Below are 23397 nucleotides of genomic sequence, written 5' to 3'. Positions count from 1 at the left end.
ACTTTCCCCCTCTCGCCTTAAAAAAGTTTGTCAAAGGAGACAGCCGAATATGGGTTTGTTGGAGTTTTGGGCAGAGAAGTGGATGATGGAATTTGAAGCAGACAAGAGTAAGGTGGTGCATTTTGAGATGTCAAATGGATGAGGAAAGTATTCAGTAAATAGCAGGATCCTTGGGAGCATTGATGTACAGAGAGTTTGTGGGATGCAGGTCCGTTGTTCCCGATATGTGGTAACACAAGCAAATAGTGTGGTAAAAAAGCATATGGCTTGTTTGGAGGAGGCACTGAGTATAAATGTCATGAAGTCATGTTGCAACCATATACAACTTTAGATTGGGCAAGTTTTAGAAAAATTTTCACCAATGTTTTGGAATATGATTAACCTGGATATCTGTTGTTTTTTTTCCATGTTTATTACTGTTCCCCTTTTGTGTTCCATTTCTGCCTCATTTATTTTCCCAAGCGCAGGCAGGTGGGACTAGTGTAGATGGCACGTGTTGGTCAGCATGGGCAATTTGGGCCGAAGGGCCTGTTTCCATGCTGTATGACATGTATGTAATTCAATATTAACCCTCTTCTCAAAGAGGGCAAGTGGTGGCCTCACCTATTGAGCTGTAGTTGGGAGATTCTGAAAAGATGACCATCAGACACAATTGTCTTTTGGTTAGGGTAGAAGAGTCAATATCCAGCAATGAGCCAGTGGATTGGGAATAAGGAATGGAGTGGGCACACTGAAATGGATTAACTGATCTCTTCCATACTGTTTTATCTTCTGACAGTGCACTGACAACACAATCACTCATGTTGTGAGCTGTCAGACAAATATTTCTGGCTTTAGGAAGGGTACTCACGTCGATGGGGAGGCACCAGGATGTCCAGAACCTTCTGGGATAGGTTTGGCCAGACAGCAATTATTTCTTTCCTCAGCTCGGCATCACATTGGTGCTGGAATGCTCCTCCTGTTTGGAGAGGACAACATGGTCAGATGCATAGAAATCATTGCTCTGTACCTCCTCCGATCTTCATCCGGGCACGTGGTGGCCTGTTGAAAAAATCCTTTTTGACCTGCGACTTAACCTTCAGGGAACCATGCACCTGTACTCCTAGATCCCTCTGCTCTGCAACGCTACCCAGAGGCCTACCATTTACTGTGTTAGGTCCTGCCCTTGTTAGTCGTCCCAAAATGCACATTTCTCTGTATTAAATTCCATCAACCATTCCTCAGCCCACCTGGGCAATCGATCCAGATCCTGCTGCAATCTAACACAACCATCTTCACTATCTGCAAAACCACCCACTTTTATATCATCAACAAACTTGCTAATCTTGCCCTGTATGTCTCATCCAAATCATTAAAGTAGATGACAAACAGTAACGGGCCCAGCACCGAACCCTGAGTCACACCACTAGTCACAGACCTCCAGTCCGAGAGGCAACCTTCCATCATCAAACTCTGCTTTCTTCCATGAGGCCAATTTGCTATCCATTCAGCTATCTCTCCTTGGATCCCATCCGATCCAACCTGATGGACCGATTGGCCTAATTCTGCCCTTAAAACTTATGAGGCAGCATGAAAACCAAGCATTGGCCAGACATTCTCCAAAAACACTTAAAGAGATCAATGCATTCATCGGCACGTCACATGGAAAGCAAGGGCAGATTTAAAAAAAAGGGAAATGCAGATGTTTATATAATGAGCTGCCAGAGAAATAAAATATTCTTATTCACTTAAGACCATAAGGCTGTGGAATTGCAATGCAAACCAATTATGTGAATAACATTACTCTCACATCAGGTAGATGGAAAGGTTAATTTTTAAATTTTATATCACAAATTCCAGTAAGAAATGTCATTAATCATAAAAAAACAATTATGTTCACATTAATTTTTCATCGGAAGTGATTTGTTATGAAATATTAAAGTATTGATTCAAGTAGCATTTTTCAAATGCCAATTGAGTGCATATTTAAGATGGCACTTCACTGGAGTACAGGGAGACTGCTGCTTCTGGAGAGACGCCACGTTTTAGATGAGATGTTAATCTGAGTCCCTGTCTGCCATCTTGGGTGAATGAACAGGACTGCATGGCATGTTTCGGAGAAGTGGCCTGGAGTTCCCTTGGACAATATTTAGCCCTCAACCAATAGCAAAAAAATGTAACAGATTATTCGGTCAGTTATTTCACAGTTGCTTTGTTGACCTTGCTGTACGCACATCAACTATCTCTATACTCACTACATCATAGACGCAAAATGTATTTAATACACCGACAATTGAGGGGAAATATTATCAAGCGAAGACACATGAATCTGCAATCTACAATCTCAAGACTATGTATACACTGATGCTGAATACATTCCAGACTGAGACTGATATTGTTTTAAACGAAAGACAGACACAAAAAGCTGGAATAAATCAGCAGGTCAGATAGCATCTCTGGAGAAAAGGAAGAAATTACATTTCAGTTTGAGTCCCTTCTTCAGACTCGACCCGGAACGCCACCTATTCCTTTTCTCCAGAGATGCTGTGTGACCCGCTGAGTTACTCCAGCCTTTTGTGTCTATCTTCGGATTAAAGCAGCATCTGCAGTTTCTTCCTACACATTGTTTTAAACAATATCAGGATATGGGAATTGATAGGAAAGTGGACAAAGTACAGAACCTTATTGAATGACAGTCTCTGCCTCCAAACCATCACAGATATTCTCTTTATTCTCTCCATCTATATTGAATTTAAGTACACTTGTTTTAATATGTCTCCAGTTCTGATTACAGGTCGTTTAACTATTTCACCATAGATGCTGCCTGACCTACCGACTAACACCAGCGTTTTCTCTTTATTCCAGACTTGCAATATCCACAGTTTTGTTTGATTATTCGACAAGAGTGAGATTTACTTTAGATGCATAATTTCCTTCCACTCAGTTCATTCTTGTAATCAAGTGTGTGGAGAAACATTCACTTGGACTTGCAGCACCTGCTTGCTTTTATTGGGTGAAATTGCCGTAGTTTCTGAAAGTGGAGACACCAGGAACTGCAGATGCTGGCATCTTGAGCAAAATGCCAAAGTGCTGGAGAAACTCAGCAGGTCAGGCAGCAACTCTGGAAGGAATGGATAGGTGACATTTCATGTTGAGACCAGAAACTTCACCGACCCAAAACATTACCCATCCATTCCCTCCACGGATGCTGCCTGACACACTGAATTCCTCCTGCACTTTGTGTTTCAAATAAAGAAACTCGAATGAAGCCTTCCTTTGACAATCGTTGTCGTGCTAATGTCGTCTGCATTTGCTGACACCTATCTGTGTCTTCATCAAAGCCTCGCGTAAAAACCCTTCAGGTTAGGAGGTGCAGTTCGATTGCAGCAATGCTGATTACAAAATATCATGCTCGGCCTATTATTAAAACAATTCCACTGGGAAATTTTTAGAGAGAGTGAAAATCCAGTATCAAGAAAAATATTACATAAGTAATTTAAGAATATTTAGACTGAAGAAGGGTCTCGACCCGAAACATCACCTATTCCTTCACTCCATAGATGCTGCCTCATCCGCTGAGTTTCTCCAGCACTTTTGTCTACCTTCGATTTTTCCCACACCTGCAGTTCTTTCTTAAACATAAGAATATTTAGAACTATCTTTTGAAGCTTTAAAATGCCACATGCAATAATAAACGCTGCCTGTTCTCCTCCTTTGAATTGGCCAGCCTGTTTCTGTTGGAACTGGTTACAGATTTTTCTCATTTATGTTTATTCAACTTCCAGTTAAACAGCAAGCTTTTGAGGCTCCCTCACAAGTCTGATTTTATCATCCATATGTTGTAATGTGACCTGCCCGTATAGGCAGAGTCTCTGGGAGCAGTAAGCGGTTTTGCATTCTTCCCTGCAGCAGTCTGCTCCGTCGCTGGATGAAAGGTGAGGCTCTCTCCTGTCCTAGATTAGAATCCAGAATGCCCACACTGCCCCTCCATCTGATCTCTGTAATAAGAGTTTGACATGTGCTCCAGGCAGCTTCTCCCTCCCTGACAAACAATTCTCAGCATATAATATTGAAGATAACATTACGATTTTGGTTTCTGACAGTGCACACATGAAAATGTTCCCTGGGCATTTAAGGGAGAGAGCAGGTCGGGGAATACAATTCCTGTTTAAAAAAAAAGCTGTCACTGTTTGTTTAAGAAGGAACTGCCGGAAACTGCTGGAAAAATTGAAAGTAGACAAAAAATGCTGGAGAAACTCAGCAGGTGAGGCAGCATCTATGGAGAGAAGGAATAGGCGACGTTTCGGGTTGAGATCCTTCTTCAGACTGATGTCGGGGAGGGGGGGAAGAAAGGAAGTAGGAGGAGACAGTAGGACTGTGGGAGAACTGAGAAGAGGAAGGGGATGGAGAGAGAGAAGTCAATGTTCATATCGCTGGGGTGTAAACTACCCAAGCGAAAAATGAGGGGCTGTTCCTCCACTTTACTCAGGGCTTCACCCTGACAATGGAGGAGGCCCAGGACAGAAAGGTAAGATTGCGAATGGGAGGGGGAGATGAAGTGCTGGGCCACCGGGAGATCAGGTTCGTTAAGATGGACTGAGCGGAGGTGTTCAGCGAAACGATCCCCGAACCTGTGCTTGGTCTCGCCGATATAGAGAAGTTGACATCCGGAACAGTGGATGCAGTAGATGATGTTGGAGGAGGGGCAGGTGAACCTCTGCCTCACCTGGAAAGACCGATTAGGTCTTTGGATGGAGTTGCGGGGGAAGGTAAAGTGACAGGTGTCGCATCTCCTGCGGTTGCAGGGGAAAGTACCTGGGGAAGGGATGGTTTGGGTGGGAAGGGGCGGTTTGACCAGGGAGTTGCGGAAGAGACGGTCTCGGCGGAAAGCAGAAAGGGGAGGAGATGGGTGTTTGCTTGTACCCATCTCACCGTGTTTGCTTGCAAAATACTATTTTGATTTCCATGAAGACAACAGAGCCATCGATCTCTCAGTAACATTGAGGACAATGAACCTTATAAATGTAGAAAAATCCTAATAAATTAAACACAAAGTGCTGGAGAAACTCAATAGTTCAGACAAGAGATGCTTTTTGGAAAACAAACATTTGCAGTTATTTGTTTCTCGTACTAAATTGGTATAGATATCACAGAAATGGTAACATAATATTTCAATACCTCCTATCATCAAATATCTGACATTTGCTCATTGTCATATCAATTCTGACTGGCTTATTACCAACTAATGCACCCAGCTGAATACTTTTAAAACATTTTCTGTAATGTCAAATCGCAAATGTCTTCGTGAGCAACACGAGGAAGGCTCTGTCTGCCAAGAGTGTTTCTCTTCAAACAGGTGCTTGCACTCGTGTTTTTTTTATGTTCTGTGCCCCTGATGTTTGAAATGCATGGATCATGCATTAATTAGCTTCCAGCAGACATTGAAGTGTAGATCCGTTAGTTGCTTTTCATCTTCAGCACTTCAAGAGCGGTAGACAGTCTGGGACTAGAACAGCTCATCAATATTAAATGGATTCATTTTAGGATTTGAATTACCACAGTTTTCACTTCACTTTCTCATTGTAATGCGGTTCATTTGTATAAATCTGGGCATAAAGATCGTTTATTTTCTTTCAAGTGAAGCTGCAGCAGGTTTTGGATTTTTTGAAAGGCAGAATATGCTGCCAGATCTGCTCAGCAGGTCTGGCAGCATCTGTGGATGGTGATGTGGAGTTATCTTTTGCGGTCTAGAACCTTTCATCAAAACTGAAAAAGTGAGGGTGAAAATGTTTTAAGTAGGCCCTGTTGCCTCGCAAACCCTTCACACCATTCAACTCCTTTCTGCATCCACCTGGTCACAGACATTCCCTCCTTTCCTCCCCTTCCCTTTCCCTCGTCTTAAAATTCCCTCCTCTCTCCTCTCCCACCAGGAGGAAAACACAAAAATTGAAAGCAAGTCCCACCAGATTCAAAAACAGCTTTTTCCCCTCCCTGTTGTCAGACTACTGAACAGTCCTCTCATAAGCTAAAGGTGTAGTCCTGATCTCCCAACCTACCACATTGCTACCCTTGCACTTTTATTTCCTCAGCTTTCTCTGTGGCTGTAACACTGTAATGCTGTAACGGCACATTGTGTGCTCAGAGAGCAGGCTCCTGCATGCTGGTCGTTTGTTGTGAGCCCCCGTCTGTCCCACCGTTGGAGGGAGACCAGCAGGAGGTGAAACCCCCCCCCCCTCCTCTTCCCCCCAGTGGTCCTGTAAAGGACACAAAGTGTTGGAGTAACTCAGCGGGTCAGGCAGCATTCCTGGAGAACATGGATAGATGAGGTTTTGAGTCGGGGAGCCTTCAGTCTTGTGACTGGCCAACGTGGTCTACTTGGGCCCCCACAGCATTGCTGCATGAACAATAAGCAAGTCCAAACAGATGGATTGTGTAGGAAGGAACTGCAGATGCTGGTCTAACATCAGTCTGAAGAAACGTCACTCATTCCTTCTCTCCAGAGATGCTGCCTGTCTAAGTTTCAATCATTCCATTGTGCGGAGACTAAACCCGAGCATCCTCCTCTGCAACCCGTAAGCTGGGCCAGTGCCTCACCCGTCTTTCTCCCCTCACTCCATCACGGCAGCACAATCAGAGGAAAGATCTTCGAAGCTCATTAAATATGTGATGCCCCATTATATTACGTGTTCAGCGAGGGACGCAAGGAAAGACACACTGCATGGTTAGTGTATCTCTCCAGACAACTGTATCCATTGCTGCAATCATAGGGGTTTGTAAAACCACATCAGAGTACGGGTCTGCGGTCTCCAGAACTGTGTGTAAGTCTTTCTCCGTATTTAGGTTGTACTTGCCTTTGTGGTGGTGTAAAACAACCACAACATGGATGTCATGAGAGGTAGGACGGAGCCTTCAAAATCTGGAGTTTACAAGAGAGCGAATGACCTCATTGAAGGAATCATAATTTATAGAAAGCTGGTCCCCTCGTTAAAGAATAGAGAAATTTGGCTCTTGGTTTAAGACTGATTTAGAAGTTGGTGAAATGTCGTATTTCTCTGCCACGGAAGCTTGTGGAAGTCCCATTTCTGAGTAGCTTCAAGGCAAGAATGAATAGATTTAGGTCAATGAAGTAAAATTATATAAATGCATTGAAGTGAAGTTTATGTAGAATTTCAGATTTGACCTTCCTGAATACCAGAGTGGGCTTGAGGGTCTGAATGACCTATTCTTGCTTCCATTTCTTATGATCTATGATGTGGCATATTGTACTCAGCAGAACGGTAAAATATAATAGATAACTCTCGATGAACTCCACAGACCAATGCACTCGTACATACAAACATCTTGCTTTTCTGGTAAGAAGATATCTTTCGCAATAATTCTTCAGATCTCATTATCACACAATGAACAGTTACTTTCTGTGACTGTGACGGAGAATCCCATTTAAAGATTTAAGGTTGAGATAACCCAGTCACAGATTTAATTCTTGGACTTAATATGGAGTAGAATGCATAGTTACCATTCACGGTCCGCATTTCAAATGTACAAGGATAATATTCAATAAGGAGCATGAGTGATGGAATACATAGTTTGGAATCCAATGACACTAAACCCAACACTGGGAATTACTGGCAAGGTCAACCTTTACCCATTTGTACCTGGCCTGAGAAAGTGATGGTGAGCTGCCTTCAGTCGCTTCAGAAGAAAGTCATTGGACCTCATTAGACGTTATGAGGTAGACCAGTGGTTCCCAACCTTTTTTAGCTCATGGCCCCCTTGGAATCTTTTAATTTCAATATTATACCTTCCATAAAAATATCAGTGTCTATTAATCGCACATATATTCTCTTTTATTCTATTCCACAAACATCAAAAATATTTCAACTACATAGATTTAAATTTATTAGAACTGGAATTTTGGAGGCAACAGGGTGGTAGCTCTGTGGCCCCCTTCATTGAACCTGTGGCCCCCTAAATCCCAATTTTTTTCTGTGGCCCCCCTGAAATGTTCTGTGGCCCCAGGTTGGGAATCACTGAGGTAGACAGTGTGTGTAGGATGGAACTGCAGATGCTGGTTTAAACCAAAGTCTGAAGAAGGGTCTCTACCCGAAACATCGCCCATTCCGTCCCTCCAGAGATGCTGCCTGTCCCGCTGAGTTGCTCCAGAATTTTGTGCCTGTATGAGGTAGACCTTCCTCTCCAAACATAATGCACTAAATCCTACCCTATAGCGAATGCAGAAGCAATGTTTACCACTCACCTGCAGCAATTTTGACGTCCAGGGCTGTTCTAATCAATGCCATCAGGGTCGATGTGAAATGCACGGAGCCATCTTCAGCTATCGGCATGTTCATTCTCACAAGCCGCTGAAAGTGAATTGCGATGGGGATAGTTAGCGGGGATTTTTGCACTGACCACAGTTAAGCACTAGGAATGTGGCAATCTACACTTTCAACTGTGTTAACCATTCATTTGCTGACCCAAGTGGCTTCCAGTCCCTTTTCTAAGACGTGCAGACTGCAGAGAAAGAGGGAAATGTTTCCTGCTTTCCGCTAGAGAAGCAGAGAAAACAAGCTTGAAATGAAGTTCTGGTTTAATTTGGAACATTTCTGGGACATTGAGTCTCCATGAGCTGCTGCCAGATTCGACATTCTGGAGAATATTTTTACTCATCGGCATTTCAAGCACAGATACACCTGATTTTGAGGCTCGTAATAGCTTCAGTGTGATTGCTGGCAATCATTCCTCTTGCTGTAATTCCAGCATCTAATCTTTCTGACAGGAATATGAAAACACTTCAAGTAACAGGCAGTTTTTTTTTTTCTGAGACGAAAATATCTAATTGACAATGCTTCAGAAAGTTGGGAAGCTGCAATTAGAGGCTCCGGTCCAAAATTTGGCCAAGGTGACAAACATATGCAGTGTTAGGGCACTGAGGGTTGCAGTCAGTAGACCAAAGGTTAACACGAGTCAGCATTCATTAATCTGAAAAAACAGAGCAACGCAACCGATAACTTGTTCAAACGGCAAATGCATTCAAGAGCAAGAGGGAGAGGAGGAGATAGAGAAACACGGATGGAAGAGCACGCAGATGGAATGTTCCCCAGCAGAGCAAAAGCAGGCAGAGACTTGCATCTAATTCATAGGACTAGCGATGGGGCACATGCTGGAATGCAATGGCACATGAACTGTACAGGGATCCTGTCCTGCTATTCTGAAGTGAGGGCTGTGGAAGATCTGAGAGGCCAAGGTATAATTACAGAACAAAGAGAGAGGGAGAGAGAGAGGAAAAAAAAGACAACCTTAGAGTCCTTTTTAAATAGAAAGCAGATTTTCAGGAAGATTTAAAGCGAGATCTTCTTGCGAACATTAAGTGAATAGAGAAATGAAATAAAGAAAAGTGCAACAACATAAGGTTCACACAAATGGTCCATTGAATTTAACATAAATTTACTTCAAAGAGAATAGAAACAAAATACAATTACAATGCTCCACTGAACATCTACAAGTTCTCAACTAAAAGGTGCTGTTATATTTAGTCACTGTGATAACTGCAAATACAGTTACATTTATTCACAGACAACTCAATTATGAAAATGAGTGGATATGTATTGCATTCATCAGAAAAATGTTGATCTATCCAAAACATTCTGATCCCTCAAAGCTTTGCTCGTGGAAAATACTTAAATTGCTGTCCAAATGTTTCCCAGCCTCTAAAACTATCACAATTTATTTTAAGCCTGCCTGGCTTCTGCCTGTCCTATCCCTCCATAGATGCTGCCTGACCGCTGAGTTCCACCAGCACTTTGTGTTTCGTTCAAGTTTCAAGCAACTGCACATCGGAACAATGGCGCAGCGGTAGAGTTGCTGTCTTACAGCGCAAGAGACCTGGGTTCAATCCTGTCTACAGATGCTGTCTGGGTGAAGTTTGCACGTTCACCGTGTGACCACATGGGGGTTCTCTGGGTGCTCCAGTTTCATCAAAAAGACACACAGGTCTGTAGGTAATTTTTTTTTAAGTACCAAAATGTTAAGTTGTTCCTAGTGTGCAGGATAGTGCTACTAGCGGGGTGATTAATGCGACAATGAGGATGGTGGGGAATAGAAACTGTGACTATCAAACATACAATTCATCAGTATCCTGCAACTGTTTGTTTAATTTTTAACCAGGACAATGAAAATATGTTCTGTTACCAGGTCAACATCTCAATAATTACAGCTTCTTTCATATTCAAAAATCCTGGGGGGGAAAATCCTGCACCATATCAAAATCTATGCAGGAGAGAGGAGTGGAGGGAGAGAGGGGATAGAGAGAGAGAGAAGGGAGAGAGGGGAAGGGAGGGGGAGAGGGGGTTAGGATGATGGGGGAGGGAAGGGGAGAGTGAGTGGAGGGAAGAGGGGGGGGGGGGAGAGAGTGGCGAGAGTGAGGTAGAGAGGGAGGAGAGAGGTGGCGAGAGAGGTGGAGAGAGGTGGGGGGAGAGTGTGGAACGGGGGGGAAGAGAGGGGGAGATAGGGGGGAGAGAGAGGGGGGGACAGAGGGGGTGGGACAGAGGGAGAGAGGGGGAGAGAGGCGGAGGGAAGGGGATCGAGGCGGAGGGAGGGGGAGAGAGGAGGAGGGAAGGGGAGAGGGAAGGGAGAGGGGAGGATAGAGAAGGGAATATAATTGGATTATCTGTGATGGGAACATTAAAACTATTTGAAATAAAAACCAGTGTTCCTGAGCATTTCTAGTTGAGCATTTGTGTATTACGATTTGAACAAATATTTTTTTTTTTTAATGGATTTATGTAAAGAAAGAAATTGAACACTTTTGGGTAATATCCCTCCAAACTTGCCAATTTGGAAAGACGAAATAAGTTTCAATACTATTAACAATGTAACCATGGAATTACTATTGTTATTATTATCAATGTTTAGTGTTTTCTGAGTCATTTGTAACTGTCACTGTATGTCATGTTGTTACTTGTGGGCAGAGCACCAAGGCAAATTCCTTGTATGTGAATACTTGGCCAATAAATTTCCTTACTTGCTTACTTACTTGGAATGAGGAATGGAATAATGAGAATAACAGTGACACTAAATATAACAGCACGCGTAATAAAGCACAGATCTGGATTCGACACACAAGGCTGGGTTCTTGTACACTTGGTTCGTTCTCTACCTTGTAGGCGACTCTGGCAGGACATTTCTTTCCCAGACCTAAGGGTGGACACATGTGTCTCAGCATCTCATACATGTCATTGTAAGTGATGCGGCCACTTGGGAAAATAAATGAGGCAGAAAAGGAACACAAAAGGGGAACAATAACAAACAAGGGAAAAAAAGAACAGATATCCAGGTTAATCATATTCCAAAACATCGGTGAAAGATTTTCCAAAGCACGGGAAGGTGTCTTTTTCCCATGAATTCTAGGTTTGGTAATCCCTGTTTCAATTAAGAATGATTGACGGTTTAGTAGATGGTAGAATGGGAGTATTAATGATGGCTCCTTTCAGGGCAGCATGCCAAGATATCTCCAGCAAACTTATAAAAGCTCAACATCGGAGTGAATGATACATGATGATCAGGTCAATCATTCCTGTTCAGATGCAGACAGTCAGGGCGATTGGGATACTCTGCGTATCAGCTGAATTCCAAACCTTATACGCCAACCCATGTGGGCAGTTCTTTCCTAAGCCAACAGGTGGTGAGATAATGTGCAACAAATTGTACATATCCTTATAATGAATCCGGTAACTGGAAGAAGAATTTCACACGTTAGAAAATGAGACCTACAAAAATGAATTTATGAAACAAGGCTTCATATCAGAGAACTGACTGTGACTGACACAAAGCAAAAGGGGAATGCAGGAAAACAAAACAGGCAGAATGAAAGAATAGAGAGAAAAAAATACATTGAATTGGGACAGAACTGGAATAAATTCAAATGCTATAAAAAATAATACATATCCTCAGCCAGCCACTCTTGTAGCAGCAAACATATTGCCCTTTATTGGTCAAAAGTCACCTTATTCTGGTACTTTGTGTTTTAAATGTGATTTAAACTTCTCCTGTTGATTTTCATTTCCTCCGTACGGAAAAATCTGCAGTGCAAGTTCCACTCATAACTTTTAAAAACAAAAGTTTTGTTTTCCTGGATGGGTTGTATCATCTAATACATGGGAGTTATAAATATTTCTGCATTGGATTGTAATGGGCACAGCCCCTTTAAAGTGCTTGCTTTGCGATTTCAATGTGTTTGGCTTGGGTATTAAAACAATTGGAAATTAAGTCATTATTATGGGCACTGATTTTCACGCTAATAGTTTTTAAGCTAATTATTGATTGAAAACCCCAGACAGTTCATGAGGAAAACAATACTTACATTTGGTCGTTTGAGGGTATAATGAGAGGAGTGACTATCGCTAATAACACGCTCATAACGGAAACACAAATACAGCAAACTAAACAGCTTTGATTTACATGGTAAACATGTTCAATACCAAAAGCTGAAAATCTACACAATGATTACAATTGAGCATCATCGTAAATATTGTGCCAGGAATTGAATTATAATGAATGGGAATAATGCAACAAAACTGACATATTTAAAGTAGAATCCATTCATCTTGTTTGATGTCTGTTGCTTTTGATAGGATACTCCGGGCTGCATTCAATTTTCAGTTAATGGAACCTGATCTTCACATATATTACTGTCTGAGTTATTTAAAACATATATCAAATCTGGGTAGCATTGACAGAAGTTCCCTGACATTTATCTGCCTTTGTACATGTCCCTCACAGAAGGAATGTTTGAGAAGGAACTAGTCAGTGCTCTTTGCTTCCTTTATAATGTTTGTTCTTTCAGGACTTTTCATTTTTATTCCTTGTGTACAATTGATAAGATTTTCACCAAGTGGCAAACTTGTTCTTTGTGGTACTGTTTTAAAGATCTAGTTATCCCTGTGCTTTTGATTTTAATGGAATGAAACGGCCAGTCAGAATGCAATGCACTGATTCAATTGGGGATAGACTTCTCTGCACCCGAGATACACAGCAGATACTGATAAACCAGATATACAAACAGACAGATATTGTAGACCAATCTCATCCATTCAGATTCCAATAGCCATAATTAAACAGCCACAATGGAGATTTATTCTAACCTGGGGTTTTGCTACTACACCCTCAAGCTTCAGTTGAGTTGATGAAAATGCAGGTTCTAAGATAAAACCAGCAGGGCCCAGTCTAAGCTTGTTATCAAAAGGCTACACAACCTTTATACGCATCGTTCAATTATTGGTTGTTATTATATTGTTATTTTGAACAAAATCATGTGGTTCCCTGTTCTCCAAGGTTTGGCCTTACAGTTGGATATGAAGTTCATATGTTCATAAGAGATAGGAGCACAATTATGCCAATTTGGCCCATAAGTCTACTCTGCCATTCAATCATGGCTGATCTATCTCTCCCTCCTAACCCCATTCTCCTGCCTTCTCCCCATAACTCCTGACACCTGTACTAATCAAGAATCTATCTTTGCCTCAATAAATATCCATTGACGGCACTCCACAGTCTTCTGTGGCAGTGAATTCCACAAATACACCACCCTCTGACTTAAGAAATTCCTCCTCACCTCCTTCCGAAAGTAGAGTTGTAAAAAGTAGAATGTAGAGTTTAAATTCACAGCTAATTATCCTGTGACAGTGTTTTGGAGAACTCCGTTTAAAAAGGGCATCCTTGTGTGTCCCAAATGTTTACACTGCAAAATATCTCACTATTGAAATTACCACAATATAATAATTCTAAAATCTAACTGATTTGTGTTGCAGAACCCTGCCTTGGCTTCGAGCAACACATATAAACTGTCTCTGCTGCTCTTGCCTCGTAGAGAGGGCAACTTAATGTTAATGATGTTACGGGACAGGTTATCTATATGCGTGGAAAGGAACTGCAGATGTAAGTCAGTGGGTCAGGCAGCATCACTGGAGAAAAAGGATGGGTGACGTTTCGGATCGGAACCTCTTGCCTCACTGTATTTTGATTCACCTGTTAAGGTCACTGGCTTAGACCACAGATGGCACAGAGATTAATGACAATTTTCCGCAAAGTTCACGGCCAGTCACATCAGCTGCCACATCAATGAACGGCCCTTCCATTAGCTAAGGGGCTGTCCGATCCACATCTACCCCATTGTGGACATTGGACTTTGCCTATGGATCTGGTGCGCTACAATGCTGAGAACTATATTCTGCACTCTGTAGATTCCCCTTTGCTCTAACAATTGTACATGAGTTTGACATGATTGTATTTATTTATTTATCTATATTGTCTGATCTGATAGCATGCAAGGGTTACACTGTACGTGATAGTAATAAACCTAAACCTAAACAAATGCAAAATGCTCTTTGCAAGCAAACTGAAACAAAGGGAAACATCAAATTGTCCATCTCCAAATAACCACCACGCAGACAAACCCAAATTCATTCTGTGAATCAATCGTATTAACTTTCTATCACGTAGCTGTTTGCCTTTTATTCCGAATGAATGATGCTTGTTTTATGTAGTTCGTTGCTTCAGTAGTTTGACTTTATGAATTTCTTTGGAAATCTCTGACTGCACTTGCCTGAAGGTTTTTTGTCAGGTGTTTATGTATAAATATGTTGATCTCTTCAGCCCTGACAGGTGGAAAGGTAAAACTGAGAATGTAGTGATTCACGAACTAGATCTTAGCACAAGTTTACGAATAGGTTCTTGTAGGTTAAGGACAATAAGGAAGTAAAATGCTATTTTGTCCTCAGTCTGGGCTCCTTCAAGTCATACAGCAAGGAAATGGACTCTCCGGCACACCTTGTTCATGCCAACTATTTACATGTAATTGACCCATATTCTTCTCACCCATTCCTAGCTATTTAAATTGTCAGAGTATGAACCTTCAGGCAGGGGTGGCATGGTGGCGCAGCAGTAGAATTGCTGCCTCACAGCGCCAGAGACCCGGGTTTGATCCTGGCTATGGGGTGCTGTCTGTACGGAGTTTGTACGTTTTCCTTGTGACCCTCTCCCGTTGCTCCCTTCCTCCTCCGAGTCATTTTACCAGTTCCACCGTTCCCCACATTGTTTCTCTTGAGGTCACAACTTCCCAAGCCAACAATGGACCTCCCAGGCAACGCTTTGCCTGGAGTTATTTATGGCTGGCCTTATCTTTCCTCCACCTCTTTACCCCCCCTCCTATTTTCAGTCTGAGAAAAGGTTCCTACCCGAAACATCACTCGTCCTTTTTCTCCAGAGATGCTGCCCGACCCGTTGAGTTAGTCCAGCACTGAGTGTCTATTTTTGACATCGCACATGTTTGGCATTCAGAAAACTCTAACCAGTTAAATATCGGGCAGGTAATTTTGGAAATAAGTTCAGTTTTACTCACCAGGCTCCTGGATCATAGTCAGCCCAGACTCGGATGAACTCATCCAAGTGATGAGGTCCCAAGATAGAAGAGTCTCTGGTTAAATATTCAAAATTGTCCATAATGACAGCTACAAAAAGATTCAGCATCTGGAAGAAGGACAAACATAGTGTCCACTGGATGAATTAAACAACATGAAACATAACTGTATAATACGGCAGTATCAGAAGAAATTCATTAACATTCACTGGTGCCTCTGTAGATGCTTTTTAACATAAACAATTGCAAATTTATTAAAATGGGAAGCCGGAGCTTGAGGGGAAAAAAGCACTTGATATGAGAATTATGTTTCAATGACTTGATTAGGAGATCCTGTCAGCACACTGTGCAGTGACCAGCTGGTGATCAGCATTGACAGAGGAACACACAAAGCAGTTAACCCATTGCTGTGGAAGGCACTGGCCTGACCATATCTCACTCACTGAGAGCACTTCTTTCTGGTCACCAAACTCAGCAATGAAATTGCTGCTCATGGCAGGGTCCAGAAACAACCATTGGTTTTCCAGTTATCAACAGCTTCAATCACAATGAAATGCTGTTTTAGACTCGATGTAATAAAAAGGCACTGCAGATGCTAATTTATACTAAAGATAAACCCAAAATGCTGGAGTAACTCAGTGAGTCAGGCTGAGAAAATGGATAGTCTGAAGAAGGTCCTCCATTCAAAACGTCATCTATCCATTTTTTCCAGAGATGCTGCCTGACCCGCTGAGTTACCCCAGCATTTTGTTTTGGACTCTATTTTTTTTGGAAGCCACGAATTTCAAGCTAAGCCAATTAATATGTTCAAGCCCTGTAACAGAAATGAACAATAAAGTCATGCAAACTGTGAGATCACCAGTCAGTGGATAAAACACACATCTGCCACAGTCTTGGTGAATTTTTGCAATGTATCCATTCATTACACCTAGAAGTGAAACATTAAGAGCCCTGTACCACGGTACGAGTTCATTCCAAGAGCTCTCCCGAGTTTGCCCTGATTCGAACTCGGAGATTTACGGTAATGGCCGCTCGTCGGTACTCGGGGCTCTCATGGACATTTTTCAACATGTTGAAAAATCTTCACGAGTCTTCCCGAGCTTACCTGTCGTTAGCGAGTCTTCCCGAGTACCTGCCGATAGCGTTACGAGCCGCAAAGAGACGTCCCCGAGCTCCGACGTACCCGCTACGTTCATTCTCCGTGCTTACCACGAGTTTGATTTTTTTTTACTTCGGGAGAGCTCTTGGAATGAACTCGTACCGTGGGACAGGGCCATATCTCTCTGTCTTGATTAAGGAGGAACTCATTATTAAATAACAATAGTTTGGATTTATTGGTGGTAAGCTGTGTAATGCCATTTTTCAAGGGGTAAGAATCTATGAAGAATGTCGATCTGTGTAAAATGATTCATGACTATTTGGTGCCAACATTCATCCTTTTTAAAAAAATGTCTACTTATTCTAATAATTGTTTAATAAACAAAGCATATAGATTTTACTGAGGGAACGCACATACATCTTTTAATGCTGAGGAAAGTAGAGTTTCTTCCTCCCTCTCTGAACCCATTTGCATTCATGCTTCATAAATATAATGGGTGAAAAGTCCATTCTTGATCTTGGATTTCGCAGGGACGGCCGCAAGATAACGTTGATGAATCAAAATAAGATGCTATTTTCATATCCCGAAAGCAACGCAACTTCACTGTGTGTGACTAAATAAGATGTTTTGCAAGGACTTATTTTGATTTACTACAAAGTCAGTCCTCCTGTGGAATGGGCCTCCAAATGGATAAGCTTACATCTGTTCCTCCTGAAGATACATCTGCACCGCATCAAAGTGTTTACATGCATGACAAAGGTCATTGCAATGAGAAGCAAATGCACCTGGACTGAAGAGCTTTAGCTGGTGCCAGGGTCACGGAACGAACAAAAGGTCTTTGATGCTTTAACAGATTGGATAACTTTAACTTCTGCTTTATTCCCGAGAATTAGTCGCACCTCTGTATAACAGCTGACGTGCGATAACGATGTTTTTCCAACCTAATGATGGAGGTCTTGCACTCAGCATTGACTATCTAGATATGGCGTGGGTTAATTGGGGCAATCCCTGGGTGATTGGCCTACAGAGGTTTGCTGTGCAAGTTTGCTGGTCAGTGATTTGATAGGAACAATTGGGCTTGATGAGGCATGGTACAAAGTTAACATAATCGCCTCTGAAGAACAAAGGAGAAGCCGGCGTACTATGAAACTTTGTGAGCAGCGTAGATGGCCGCTAGTTGTCCACCTGGGGCTATGCAAGCAAAGGATTTCACTGGGCCTTGTCACATGTGACAGTAAAGTATTCCATTTGATTCCATGGTTGGCATAGTTTAATGTGGGCTGAAGGGCCTGTTCGTGGTGTGGTTTTGTTCTACGTTCATTTGCTGATGTGATCATTTCTAGTCCACGACTATTTGCAGGGTGGCACAGCAGTAGAGTTGCTGCCTTACAGCACTTGCAGCGCCAAAGACCCGGGTTTGATCCTGGCTGTACAGAGTTTGTACGTTCTCCCCGTGACCTGCGTGGGTTTCCTCCGAGATCTTCGGTTTCCTCCCACACTCCAAAGACGTGCAGGTTTGGAGGTAAATTGGCTTGGTATATGTGTAATTTGCCACTAGTGTGTGTAGGGTAGTGTTAATGTGCAAGGATCGCTGGTGGAGCATGCCTAACGGCAGAGGTCCCTGGAACGAGCATACCTAACTGCAGAGGTCCCTGGAGCAGCTCGTGTAGCCTTTTTAAACAGGTTTCTGCAAATTCATTAGGTCAGCATAGTAACATTTACCTGATCATACATCACAGAAAAAAATAAGAACATTCCTTGTTGAAAAAAAAATTATATCCTCCTAAAAACTATCTGCTGTGCTTTTTCATCTTAAACCAGGGATGCTTGTAGCTAATGGTCTAACATAAATTGTGTTTTTAAAGCTGTTTTGAATCTATTTCAGATTCACTAACAAAAGTAATAAACCTAATGCCCAGAGCTTTTAAGTCTAATTCTTAACATTCTGTCTTTCATCAATGTAGCGGGTAAAATGCTTACTTCAAAAAATTGGACACAGCTGGCTGAGATTTTCATTAAATTATACTCCACATTAAATATATTAATGTCAACTCTTTGCTTCTAAGACTCGATCTTCTTCCATTAGGTCAGAGGATCTCTGTTTTCTATAAATTTGCTGCTCTTATCACTTGCACAGTGCACACATGGCACACAGAGGGACTGGGGCACCAGGTCTGGCCATCACAGTTCTACCCTGAAATCAAAGGACACAGAGTTCTGGAGTAACTCAGAGGGTCAAGCAACATCTCTGGAGAACATGGATCGGTGACGTTTCGGGTTGGGACCAATCTGTCCGAAGAAGGTTCCCAACCTGAAACGTCACCTATCCACGTTCTCCAGTGATGCTGCTTGACCCGTTGAGCACTTTGAGTACTCCAGCACTTTGAGTCTTTTTCATAAACCAGCATCCGCAGTTCCTTGCGTCTCCACTCTGCTCTCTGTTTGATAATTTTTTGGAGGCTTTGGTCTTACCTCTTCCCTGTCTCCATATGATGGGTGAACGATGAATGAAACCATCCTGGCCTTGATGTTCCCAACCTTTTCGGGGTCATTTTGATTTTGTCTAATTGAGTAAAACTGATTGCTGCTGCCTCAGGCACCAGTTAGACCTTCGTCCTGATTTTTATTGAAGTTACTGAAAATTTACATAGCACTTTCCCCCTTTTACTTTGCTCTCCATTGGCTGTGCTGGGACTTTAATAGAAAAGGACAACTCCAATGCCATCCCAATAAAAATGACCCTGACAGCTCATGTTTCAACACATGGTTCTAGGGGGCACCAAACTCAATAATTGGTTAGTAGAATGACCATTCCCTGCTTGCTTGTTGCTGCTAACACAATAGGAACTACCTGATTATCATATTTCCTTATTTAATATTAAGTATGACGCATCACATCTATGAACTGTAAGAAAGTTTGTGCCCCAGTTTAGCTTGAAAGAAGTAAACTTGTACATAGTTTGTTTAATATGGAACTGCAGATGCTGGAAAATCGAAGGTAGGCAAAAATGCTGGAGAAACTCAGCGGGTGAGGCAGCATCTGTGGAGCGAAGAAAATAGGCAAGGTTTTGGGTCAAAACCCTTCTTCAGACTGATGTGAGGGTGGGGGTGGGAAGAAGAAAGGAAGAGAAGGAGCCAGTGGGCTGAGAAGGGGAGGGGAAAGTAAGGAAATTAGAGAATTTCTCTAATTTCAGATAGTCCCTACTTTCTCCTCCCCTTCTCAGCTCTCCCTCAGCCCACTGGCTCCTCCTCTTCCTTTCTTCTTCCAACCCCCCCCCACCCTCACATCAGTCTGAAGAAGGGTTTCAACCCGAAACGTTACCTATTTCCTTCCCTCCACATATGCGGCCTCACCCGCTGAGTTTCTCCAGCATTTTTGTCTACCTTATACATAGTTTGACCAGTTTGGTCAGATTGCACATTCCAGCATTTTAAAGAATGCTTGAATGAGTGAGTGATTCATTAGTTACAGTACATCCAATGATGTTGGATCTACTGGCTGAAGGTTTCCAATTTAATTTGCAACTCTTCTATCTATGCTGTTATGAAGATGACCACAATAGTCCTGGCAGCTTTTGTTAGTCTTTACAATTGTTAATGCACATAAGAAAAGGTTTTAATGCTATTTTTCAGGTTGGTTATTTTACCCTTGGAAGTCCCAGTGTTTTTAATAAATCAGTGTTAATAATAAATCAATTCAAACCATTCACCAATTCCTCACAAGTCACTAATATTGGTTTCTGAGTACCCTCATCCTTCTTGTTATATTACACGGACAATCTGTCATAATGCTCACACCAAAGGCAGCCACACTTCTAACTGCAAAGAGCAAAGGGAGAAGTGCAGGCTCTCTAAATGAGCAATTATGTTTAGATTTGCAGTCACTTTTAACTGCAAGTGTCTAGACGAGGAGAGTCATCTGTGTTGAAAAAGAGGATGAAAGAACTACATCAGGGCTTGAACTTATGAAAACGTTTTAAGTTCCGCCTTTCTACACAATGCAGTTCCCCAGTGAAAATCTTCATTTCCATTTAAACTTCCCTGCAGCAGTGTGGTGCAGTCGTTGACAAGGCGCCCATACATTAGCGAGCAGGTTGAAGAGAGTATGTAGGAAGGAACTGCAGATGCTGGTTTAAACCCGAAGGTTGAAGGGTCTCGACCCGAAACGTCACCCATTCCATCTTTCCAGCGATGCTGCCTGACCACTGAACTGTCATGAATTTATTGAGCATGGAAACAGGCCCCTCAACGCATGAAAATACTTGGCTAATAAAGTATTGTGATTGTGATTCTGATTTTGTGTCTACCTTAAGTTGAAGAGAGTAATTGTACTACCTCTCTTGAAGGACAAAACATTGCGTTGAATAGGGCGTAAGCTTGCAATCAAGTCAAGAGCTATTTATGCTCAAGTGATTAATTTGGTGTTACGAAAATTTACCTACCAGGAAAGAACAAAGGAAAATGAAGGACACAAAGTAGAAATAGGCAAAATCGCTTCCACACTCGTCTCTGTCTATGCCCGATCGAGGATCACATGGGCTTTTACTCAAACATGCCAGCATTATTTCTTGCCAGCCTTCACCAGTGGCACTCCTGCAGATAAAAGATACATTTGAAATATTGTTAATATATAGCTGCATTCTTTTTCCCTCAGTATTATTTATCTGGAAGTACCAATGTTTAGCTTTTTCCACATGTTCATGTGAACGATGTGGCAGCAATTAATTTTCATCCAGCTTTATAATATCAAATTAATCCAACCATTAATGTCCTGCCGCACGTAAGGAATGATGTCAAAGTCTAGGGGCAGGGAGCGAGATGTTTTTACCAAGGATGAGCAACTCCAGTTACAAGGAAGGGCTGGAGATTCCAAGACTAATCTATTTGAAGTATAAGGGAGACCCAACAGAGATATTCCAAACTATGGAGGGCTTTGAAAGGAAGTGGATGGAGTCTGCTTCCTTTTCTGGTCTGTAGCCAGGAGTCAGAGAGTCAAAATAAAAGGAGCAGGAAGGAAATGAAGACAGTGTTGGCCCCGACTCCCAGCCCCACATAGACAAGGCAAATTAAATCTGGAATGCGGAACTTGAATAGACAGTTGAAGCAGATTTCACAGGATCGTTCAAAAGGCACCTGAAGATGTACTTGAGCAGAACTAATTTGTGGGATTAAGGTGAATCAAATTCTTGAATTAGTTCAGTTTAGTTTAGAGATACAGCGTGAAAACAAGCCCTTCAGCCCACTGTGTATGCGCCAATCAGTGATCACCCCTACAGTAGTTCTAGTGCATCACCTTACCCTCTGCCATAAGGTCATAAGTGATAGGAGCAGAATTGGGCCATTCGGCCCATTGAGTCTTCTCCACCATTCAATCATGGCTGATCTATCTCTCCTTCCTAACCCCATTCTCCTGCCTTCTCCCCATAACCCCCTCTCACCCTGCCAGTTGACTGCCTGAGGCCGCTATAAAGGCCTTGGACTCGGGGGCTGGAGGCCTCCCCCGCCACTCAACAAACAATCTTAGAGGAGCTGACAGTCACAGAGTGGTGAGTGCCAGCACTAGTAAAAGGGCCGTGAGATTTGAGCTGAGGGACTCATCTTGCCAGCAAGGGAGCTGCCTGGTGTTGGCTGGCTCAACAACGAGGGAACCACACTGACAATTCAGTCACCCACATTCTAACCTGGAGTTATCCCCTACAACTCACAGAGTATGTACTTCTGTTTTCAAGGGTGATTTGTCTAAGTCCTACTTCATTGCATTTTCCTTCCTTCAAATACTCATCCAGTTGTCCTTTGCAGACTACAACTGGTCCTAGCTTACTGCCCCATCCACTCTCAGCTACCCCCAGAAATACAACCCACACCTCAACCACTTTCTCCGATCACTTTTGGCTCTTTTTGTCAACTTGTCCTTATTCCATGCATTTTGGATCTTCTGCTGAGGGGCATAGTTTCTCTGCGTGTCTAGAAAATGAACCAATTGAAAGCAAGAAACAAAAAGTGCGGTGGGTGTATGGAACAAGCTGCCAGAGGAGGTAGTTCAGGCTGGGATTATCCCAGCATTTAAGAAACAGTTAGGCGGGTACGTGGATAGGACAGGTTTGGAGGGATATGGACTAAGCGCAGGCAGGTGGGGCTACTCTAGCTGGGACATGTTGGCCGGTGTGGGCAGGTTGGGCCGAAGGGCCTGTTTCCACACTGTATCACTCTACGACTCTATGACTCAAGAAGTTGGATGTTCTCACTTTAAACTTTGTTGGGAATATATCCAATTGCAAATGTAGGATTGGAGGTGATGTACAAGAAGTGGAATTTGAAACCTGGTGTGAATTCTCCCTTCTATTTGCAAGAACCTGTCAAGTGTATTAATGAATCCCATGAAAAACAATTAGAAAATTGGCAACTTCAATTTCTTTTGATATTGAGATGTGCAAGCAGTTTGTGTTTTGACAATGCAATAACTTTGCATGCGAGCAGAGCTTCAGCTATTTTAGACTTGTTAAAGGCCTGGCAGAATAAAATGAAACTACGTCATATGCTTTGGAGAAGCATAAATTCAGATAGCACTTTTAAAACTGATTGTAGATATTACTAAAGGGCCTGTCCCACTTGGACGACCTAATCCACGAGTTTAGAAGACCCCAGATGAGTTGAAAAAAAAGGTCAAGGTCGTGTTGACTCGCCAAAGTAAAAAACCTCCCACGACCTTCTACGACTGTTTACGACCTCCTACGACCCCCCTCGACCTCAGTCTTCCACACCTAATACCAACTACGACTAGCTACGAGTGGAAAATGATCACATGATAAAATGATGTCACGTTTGCATTTTTTTTCTCGGGCCAGTTACCGACCCATGACTACCAACGACTACTATCACGACCTGCCTACGAGTAAAAAGTATC

General features: G+C 42.4%; 1 protein-coding gene and 1 long non-coding RNA gene across 2 annotated transcripts in view; one reads left to right on the top strand and one right to left on the bottom strand.

Annotated features, from left to right (window-relative positions):
- Positions 1–23397, bottom strand: part of cacna1ba (calcium channel, voltage-dependent, N type, alpha 1B subunit, a) — a 494356-nt gene that overhangs the window by 24335 nt on the left and 446624 nt on the right. Inside the window, exons 41-45 of the mRNA XM_055659954.1 lie at positions 20936–21086; positions 15377–15504; positions 11138–11234; positions 8237–8342; positions 851–958 (exon numbers count right to left, since the gene is read on the bottom strand). Coding sequence (XP_055515929.1) covers positions 851–958; positions 8237–8342; positions 11138–11234; positions 15377–15504; positions 20936–21086 — 590 coding nt within the window. The remainder of the gene's footprint in view (positions 1–850; positions 959–8236; positions 8343–11137; positions 11235–15376; positions 15505–20935; positions 21087–23397) is intronic.
- Positions 6259–23397, top strand: part of LOC129711926 (uncharacterized) — a 36416-nt gene continuing 19277 nt past the window's right edge. The window contains exons 1-2 of the long non-coding RNA XR_008725960.1: positions 6259–6700; positions 9751–9972. This is a non-coding gene — a long non-coding RNA (uncharacterized LOC129711926). The remainder of the gene's footprint in view (positions 6701–9750; positions 9973–23397) is intronic.

This window comes from Leucoraja erinacea, chromosome 31 (assembly GCF_028641065.1).
Source record: "Leucoraja erinacea ecotype New England chromosome 31, Leri_hhj_1, whole genome shotgun sequence".
In the NCBI taxonomy this organism is placed as follows: Eukaryota; Metazoa; Chordata; class Chondrichthyes; order Rajiformes; family Rajidae; genus Leucoraja; species Leucoraja erinaceus.
Note: the sequence above shows the minus strand (reverse complement) of the source record. Positions and strands in the feature narration are given on the sequence as shown.